The sequence below is a fragment of the Chiloscyllium plagiosum genome, chromosome 11, assembly GCF_004010195.1.
Source record: "Chiloscyllium plagiosum isolate BGI_BamShark_2017 chromosome 11, ASM401019v2, whole genome shotgun sequence".
NCBI lineage: Eukaryota > Metazoa > Chordata > Chondrichthyes > Orectolobiformes > Hemiscylliidae > Chiloscyllium > Chiloscyllium plagiosum.
Window position 1 is genome coordinate 57,345,791 of NC_057720.1, and position 8,155 is coordinate 57,353,945.

General features: G+C 41.0%; 1 protein-coding gene across 3 annotated transcripts in view; it reads right to left on the bottom strand.

Moving 5' to 3' along the window:
* Positions 1-8,155, bottom strand: part of lepr (leptin receptor) — a 124,550-nt gene that overhangs the window by 105,400 nt on the left and 10,995 nt on the right. For 2 of the 3 annotated variants that reach the window (XM_043699432.1, XM_043699431.1), the window contains exon 3: positions 1,661-1,963. In XM_043699432.1, coding sequence (XP_043555367.1) covers positions 1,661-1,963 — 303 coding nt within the window. The remainder of the gene's footprint in view (positions 1-1,660; positions 1,964-8,155) is intronic. The other variant, XM_043699433.1, reaches the window with a different exon arrangement.

Here is an 8,155-nt window from a genome sequence, read left to right on the forward strand (position 1 = left end):
ATTGCATTTCCGACGCCCCTCCCCCAAGTCCCTCCTCCCTACCTTTTATCTTAGCCTGCTGGACACACTTTCCTCATTCCTGAAGAAGGGCTTATGCCCGAAACGTCGATTCTCCTGTTCCCTGGATGCTGCCTGACCTGCTGCGCTTTTCCAGCATCACATTTTCAGCTCTGATCTCCAGCATCTGCAGACCTCACTTTCTCCTCCCAGTTGTATACATAAGGCAGGATCTCAGATCTAAAATAATCCTATTTCTGATGTCAATATCTTTCAGTTGTCCAAATGCACAAGATTCAGATAGATGTGTACTGCAGTCACATACTGATCAATAGCTTTCTTCTCCATCTCATGCCGATGTTAAACAAATATTGTTCATAAATGACATTAATATAAGATTCAAAGTGAGACTTTGAAGCCCACAAAATCTCTCTTGTCTGGATTTTCTACTCCTCAGGTTTTTAATTATGTTGCTATTTCATAGTTTTGCCATGAGAGTGAGTAAGATTCCAGTTTTGGCTTATACCTACCTTTCATCTCCCCAGCAGCAGGGAAATGTACAACCAATTTGACTCACCTAGTAGTTCAAAGTTTCAAACGTGTACATATTTGTTCCTATTTGTTTCAGTAGTAGGTTCTCTCACCGATTTTAAAATACATACATTTTCAGCTGGACATTTCTTGCTGTATTTTTCAAAATAGTTGTCTCTCTGACAGTTCTTAAAATCCATACTTTTTCAGCTGCACCACTCTGACACCAAGCTTCCACAAACTGCAAATAAAGACACTAACAGCAGAGGGAGAGGTCATATGGCTATGGCAAGCCAGCTTGTACACCAAGGCCACAACTGCATTTCTGCAACTACCGTTTTTTAAAAATATAGTTGTTGCTAGACAACGATACCTAGTCCTCAACCAACTTAATTTTCCATGATCATCAGCACCCTCTGCCTCAATGGACTCTGAAGGCCTCACCGTCAAGAACTTCCATTGTTCGTCATCATGCTTGATGGGCCTTAAATAACCCCCAATGGTCTCTGATTACCTCAAAGCAATGCCACTCCCCCACCTCCCAATGGTCACTGAATACCCCAATCTTTTCCTAAGTTCTTGTCATGTCTTCAAGAGCTCTGGGAATAATAGGTTGGATTGAGGGCATTTGTAATTTAAATGGAACTCTCAGTCAATGCTAATGCTGTTACGTGCAACAGTTCTTTGGGCTTACAGAAATTCAGATTTATAGCCTGTGATAATGGCTTTTACATCCAACAGAGATCAAAATCATCCAATCAGCTTGCCCTAAGTTTATAGCTCAGAAGTGAAAAGGTTTGTGCTAATTTAGTATGCCAGGGTTATATTAGGGTGATTTTCATCAGCTTTTTCTTTACTATTTTGTATCATACTATATAATAGATTTTCATTTCTAGTTCAATATGTTTACAATGAAACTTTCTAGCTCTTTTATAAAATCTAGCATTAAGGAAATTAGAATCAATGAGCAGTACACATCTGGTGTCACTTAGTTGGATTGAATCATCAGTGACGTTTGTGCATTGATTGCCTTTTAATATTAATTTACCAAAGCTGTGGTTTTCAACAGTATTATACTAGCAAGTCAACTTTTAAAAAAATGAAAATGCATGCCAAAATTTGAGATTCTTACTTTGGTCTGTGATGAAATTTGCAGGACAATGTAAATCAGCTTCTTTCCAGAGGCAACAACTGAATCCATCTTGGCTGTGCAGTCCGTTTGGGTTGATGTTATTTGAATGCGATGTGTTTGCATTTCTCACATGCTCGCGAAGCGAAGAGTGGCGACTGCTTGAATTCCTGTGTGGCTGTAGCTGCCAGGTTCTCTCTTTCACGACAGCTGCTTGTTTGTGCAGTGTGCACAGCATTGTAAAATTCCATGGAGGAATCTCAAAGGTTGCTACTGGGTCATGTGCTAAAATTGAAACAGAAAATCCTGCAAGTAAAGAAAGGTCAATGTAAACAATTGAAGTCTTGGTTATTAATTGTAGATCTGTGTGACCAACTTCAAAATCTAAGAATGACCTCCCTTGCTTCTTTAGCGATTTTGCTTAGATCATTATGGTCTTTGCTTCTCATCTGTACATTCCTCTATAGTTCTTCAAATAAATGGCAGAGGTAAAAATAGTGCTGTTGCGTTATATAAAATCAACTTCAAAAAGGATTGAAGGCTGCCCTTCCAGCCACCTACCCTGACCCCTGATTTAGATTGAATTAGCTGTTTGGATCCACAACAGAAGAGTACTAGATTTGAGGACCATCCAGTTCAGAAAGCCAGAAAATCAGCTGGGGCTTCCACACCTCATTACAGCGCATTAACAGTGCAGGAGCGTGATCAGATGGGCCAATGGGCTGAAAAGTGGCAGATGGAGTTTAATTCAGATAAATACGAGGTGCTGCATTTTGGGAAAGCAAATCTTAGCAGGGCTTATACACTTAATGGTAAGGTCTTAGGGAGTGTTGCTGAACAAAGAGACCTTGGAGTGCAGGTTCATAGCTCCTTGAAAGTGAAGTCGCAGGTAGATAGGATAGTGAAGGTGGTTTTGATATGCTTTCCTTTATTGGTCAGAGTGTTGAGTACAGGAGTTGGGAGGTCATGTTGCAGCTGTAAAGGACATTGGTTAGGCCACTGTTGGAATATTGTGTGCAATTCTGGTCTCCTTCTTATCAGAAGGATGTTGTGAAACTTAAAAGGGTTCAGAAAAGATTTGCAAGGATGTTGCCAGGGTTGGAGCATTTGAACTATAAGGACAGGTTGAATAAACTAGGGCTGTTTTCCCTGGAGCATCAGAGGCTGAGGGGTGACCTTATAGAGGTTTATAAAATCATGAAGGGCATGGATAGGATAAATAGACAAAGTCTTTTCCCTGGGATGGGGAAGTCCAGAACTAGAGGGCATAGGTTTCGGGTGATAGGGGAAAGATATAAAAGAGACCTAAGGGGCAACCTTTTCACACAGAGGGTGGAACATGTATGGAGTGAGCTACCAGAGGAAGTGATGGAGGTTAGTACAATTGCAACATTTAAAAGACATCTGGTGGGTATATGAATAGGAAGAGTTTGGAGGGATATGGGCCAGGTGCTGGCAAATGGGACTAGATATGGTTGGGATATCTGGCCAGCATGGATGAGTTGGACCAAAAAGTCTGTTTCGGTGCTGTACATCTCTATGGCTCTATGACTCTATAACTCCTGATTAAAAGTGGGTATGTGTGGGTGAAGGCAACATTAAACTCAACTGTGATGTTGTTTCTTGCCAAACAACCTGTCAATTTACCCATGAAGAATGGCACTTTGGTGAATTTTAGTCTGTAAGTAAAGGCTGTCAGTTTGGCCTCAGGACAGAGCATGAATCATTGCTTTTAACAAAGACGAGGAAAATGTGAATCAGTATTGCAAAAACTAAAATACCTATAATAGGTATGACTTGTCAGCTTTAACATAAATGATAGCTATTCATAAACAAACAAATGATTTTGGTAAAGCATTAATGCATGTTATATGTTCAGAACATAAAACTTATTGCCATTGTGCCAATGGACTGAACTGTGTGTGCCTATCCCACAAGAGTGATCCCACAGCACCATCTGAAATTTGTGACAAAAATAATGGAGCCTTAAAATAAATAATGCTGTGCAGAAGACACCCTCAAAAATAAGAAGGAGCAACGCCAGTTGTGTTGTCACTAGTCTAGTAATCCAGAGACACAGATAATGTTTTGCAGTCCCTTGTATGATTCCCACCATGTCATATGATGGGAATAGAAGTCAGTAAAAATCTAGTTTAACAGTGACCACAAAACCACTGTCAGTTGTTATAAAAATCCACCTATTTCACTCATGTCCTTTACGGACAGAAACTGCTGGTCTAACCTGTGACTCCAGAACCACAACAATGTAGCTAGTTAACTGCTGTCTGAAATGGCCTAGCAAGCCACTCAGATATATCACTCATTAGAAAGTCTCAAAAAAAGGAATGATATCAACAGACCTCTGGGCATTGACTAAGGTACTGTGGGCAACAATGGCAAACACAGCCTACTTAACCCAGGCGTTCTTACTAACATCTGGGGGCTAGTGCCAAAATTGGAAGAACTGTCTCACAGACTAGATTAGAGTGTTGCTGGAAAAGCACAGCAGGTCAGGCAGCATCCGAGGAGCAGGAAAATCAACGTTTTGGGCGCGATTTTCCTGCTCCTCAGATTCTGCCTGACCTGCTGCGCTTTTCCAGCACTACTCTAACCTTGACTCTAATCTCCAGCATCTGCAGTACCCACTTCTGCCTATCTCACAGACTAGTCAAGCAACAGCCTGATATAGTCATACTCATACCTTAAATACAACATCCCAGACATCACAATAACCATTCCACCAGCAGGACAGACCCAAATGAGGCGGTAGCCAAATAGTATAGAGTTGGGAGGGAGCTGCCCAGGGAGTCCTCGACATTGACTCCAGACGCCATGGAGAATTCTTTCTCCATTTTGACACAACTTGGAAGAAGCACCGAGTGTGCCAAGGATGTTTAATGTACTTTGAGTGAGGGATTTAAATGTCCATCACCAAGTGTGGGTTGGCAACACCACTACTGACTGAGCTGTCAAATCCCAAAAGGACTGGCAGCTAGATCGAATCGGAAGCAGGTGGTGAGAGAACCAATAACAGGGAAAAACAAACTTGACCTCATCCTCATCAATCTGCCTACCGCAGTTGCATCTGACAGCATCATCTTCAGTCCCATATTGCCATTGAGATTAACCTTCAATATTGTGTGACACTATTACTGTGTTAAATGAGCAATTCTTGAACAATCTAGCAACTCAAAACTGGCTATTCATGAAGCACCCTGCAGCATCAGCAGCAGAATTGTTCTTCAACATGGTCTGCAATCTCATAGCCCAGCATATCCCTCATTCTGCCATTACCATCAAATCAGGAGATCTACTATCATTCAATGAAGGTTGCAGGAGGGCATGTCTGGAGCAGCACCAAACATACCTAAAAATGAGGCATCAACCCTGGTGAAGCTACAAAAGAGCAAGCCAACCAGCATAAGCAGCAAGTGATAGATAAGAGATAAAAGATCCCACAACCAATGGGATCAGATCTAAGCTCTTCAGACCAGTCACATCCACTACAGGCTGCACTTGATCAAGTCCCAAAGGACATAGCTACTGCACTGGGTCTAGAGCTGATGGTAAGAAAACCAACAAGAGGAAAACCATGCTTGACCTCATACTCATAAATCTTCCTGCCACAGATTCAGCTGACAGCATCATTTTCAGTCCCATCTTCACATTGAGAATACTCTTCGTGAGTGGTAGTGGTCAATTAAACAATTAACTGTGGGTGGAGATTCCACAAACATCCTCATCCTCAATGATGATGGAGCCCAGGACATGAGCAAAATATAAGGCTTAAACATCTGCAGTAATCTTCAGCCACAAGTATCCACTTGGCCTCCTCTAGAGGTCTCCAACGTCACAGATTCCAGTCTTCAACCAATGCCCCCCGCCCCCGCCCATCAGCATCTTGTTACCATTGTCCAGATACTCAATTGGACAAGCCAAATAAATACTGTGGCTACAAGAACATGTCAGAAGCTAGGAATCCTGCAGCAGGTAAATTTAAATTTCAAGGTTCATATCAGGAGTGCAATGGAATACACCCCACTTGCCTGGTGGATGCAGCTCTAAAGACATTCTAGAAGCTTGACACTATCCAGAACAAAGCAGCCAACTTGGCTGGCACCATATCCATAATCACTCCATTCACCAGCAGTGCATTGCAGCAGCAGTGTATACCATCTACAAGTTTCAGTGCAGAAATTCACCAAGCTTCCTTAGACAGTACTTTCCCAAATCTATAACTATTATCATCATTCAGGCAACTGTGTAGAGTTTGCATGTTCTTCCCGTGCCTGCATGGGTTTCCTCTGGTGCTCTTGTTTCCTCCCACAATCCAAAGATGAGGTGGTCAGGTGAATTGGCCATGCTAAATTGCCCATAATGTTTTGTGCATTAATCAGAGGGAATGAGTCTGGGTGGGTTACTCTTTGGAGGGTTGGTGTGGACTTGTGCTGAAGGGCATGTTTCCACACTGTAGGGAATCAAATCTAATCTAAATCGAGAAGGACAATGGCAGCAGTCACAATGGGAACACCGTCTCCTGCAAATTTCCCTCCAAGTCCTTCATCATGCTGACTTTGAAATACATCACCATTCCTTCAGTTTTGTACGGTTAAGTCCTGGAATTCCCTCTCCAAAAACATTGTGATTGTACCTTGCACCAAATGGACTGCAGTGTTTGAAGAGAGACATCACTGTCACATTCTCAAGGGCAATTAGGTATGCGCCATAAGGTTCGCCCAACCAGTATGCCCAAATCCCTTGAGTGAATTTTTAAAAAGTCAATATTTTTCAAGAAGGAGGAACATTCAGGAAATGGTACTTAAATACTCAATCATAAATCAGAAAGCACTACATCTAATGCAGGAGTTCAAATTATTTTATCAATGTCTCCTGGAACAGGGGGTGTGTAAGCCTAAGAGTTAGGCTGTAAAAATCAAAATCACACTGGACAATGAGGCAACACATCAGAACAACAAATTAGTATTTACATCTAAAGATGAGAAGAATCCAAACAAAACATTCTGGAAAATCATCTCAAAAGTAAAAGCTTAACTTCTGTATCCACAGGTTAGAGCTGGTGATATAATGGCAAAGGCAAGATGAGTCTATCACCCAACAGATTTGTGACAAGTAACTTCTTAGATAGTGAATTGAGAGAATGTATTTTGAATTAGCTCTCATGTCTTTCCCAAACAAAGCTCTTTCAAAAAAAAACTCTGATGAAGAAGGAGGGTGCAGCATCAAGAATTTACTTATGTACCTGTATACCTTGGTACCTAAGATGGTGTCTTCTGTAGCAACATTATACACTTTTGACTGCACTCTGTACTTGTGTAACATGATAATAAGAGCTCAAAGTCTAATGGTGGAAAGAGTGGGGTGGATGGAGTGCATTTTCATCCACTCCAAGATGACATTTTGATTTAAACTTATAAATTTATAGTTTGATTTTTGTTATTGTGCTCCACTAATTATATTGGATTTGTTTATTTTGAAATAGTAGATGGAGGGAAACAAATTCCTCTGGTGCCATTACCCAGAACAAGTGCATAACTAGTGTTAGGCCATTCAAGGACAATATTAGCAAGGAGTAGGGTTAGGTCAGGGTTACATCTACGTATTGAAAATCTGGAACTCATTTTCAAAGAAACCATCAAGGCAAGGCCAATTCATTTTATTAAAAAAAACTAAAATGTCAGATTTTTATTAGAAAAGATATTAACGTTATGAAACCAAAGTGGACAGATGATGTTGCAGATCATCAATTATCCAACTGGAGACAGAATAGGTTTAAGATCTGAATGGTAGATTTCTCTTTGCAGGTTTTATATTAGCCAATCTATCAGGTCTAAAATCAGCATTTTTGAATGCATTTCTCATAATATTCGACAAGCAACATGAGTTTTGAATGAAACAGTCTTTACTTTAAAGATTGTATGTGGCCAATATAAGTCCCAATTCACTCCCATCTAAATTTAAGCCAACACTAAAATAATACGAGGGCGTCAGTGATTCCCCATCTAAGATCATTTTAATTCATATGTGGCTATCACCAATGATTAAATAGATAACAATTCAGTGAGGGTTTTATTGTTTTCTATTGCAAACTGCCTGAAGCCCTGAAGAAACAGTGTAAGTAGACAGTTCACTTTCTGCTGAAAATGTATTAATTTAACTCTGAAAATCAATAGACAATAGGGGTAGGAGTAGGCCATTCTGCCCTTCGAGCCTGCACCACTATTCAATATGATCATGGCTGATCATCCTTAATCAGTATCTTGTTCCTGCCTTATCTCCATAACCCTTGATTCCACAATCCTTGAGAGCGCTGTCCAACTCTTTCTTAAATGAATCCAGAGAGTGGGCCTCCACTGCCCTCTAGGGCAGAGCATTCCACACAGCCACCACTCTCTGGGTGGAGAAATTTCTCCTCATCCCTGTCCTAAATGGTCTACCCTGTATTTTTAAGCTGTGTCCTCTGGTTCGGCACTCACCCAT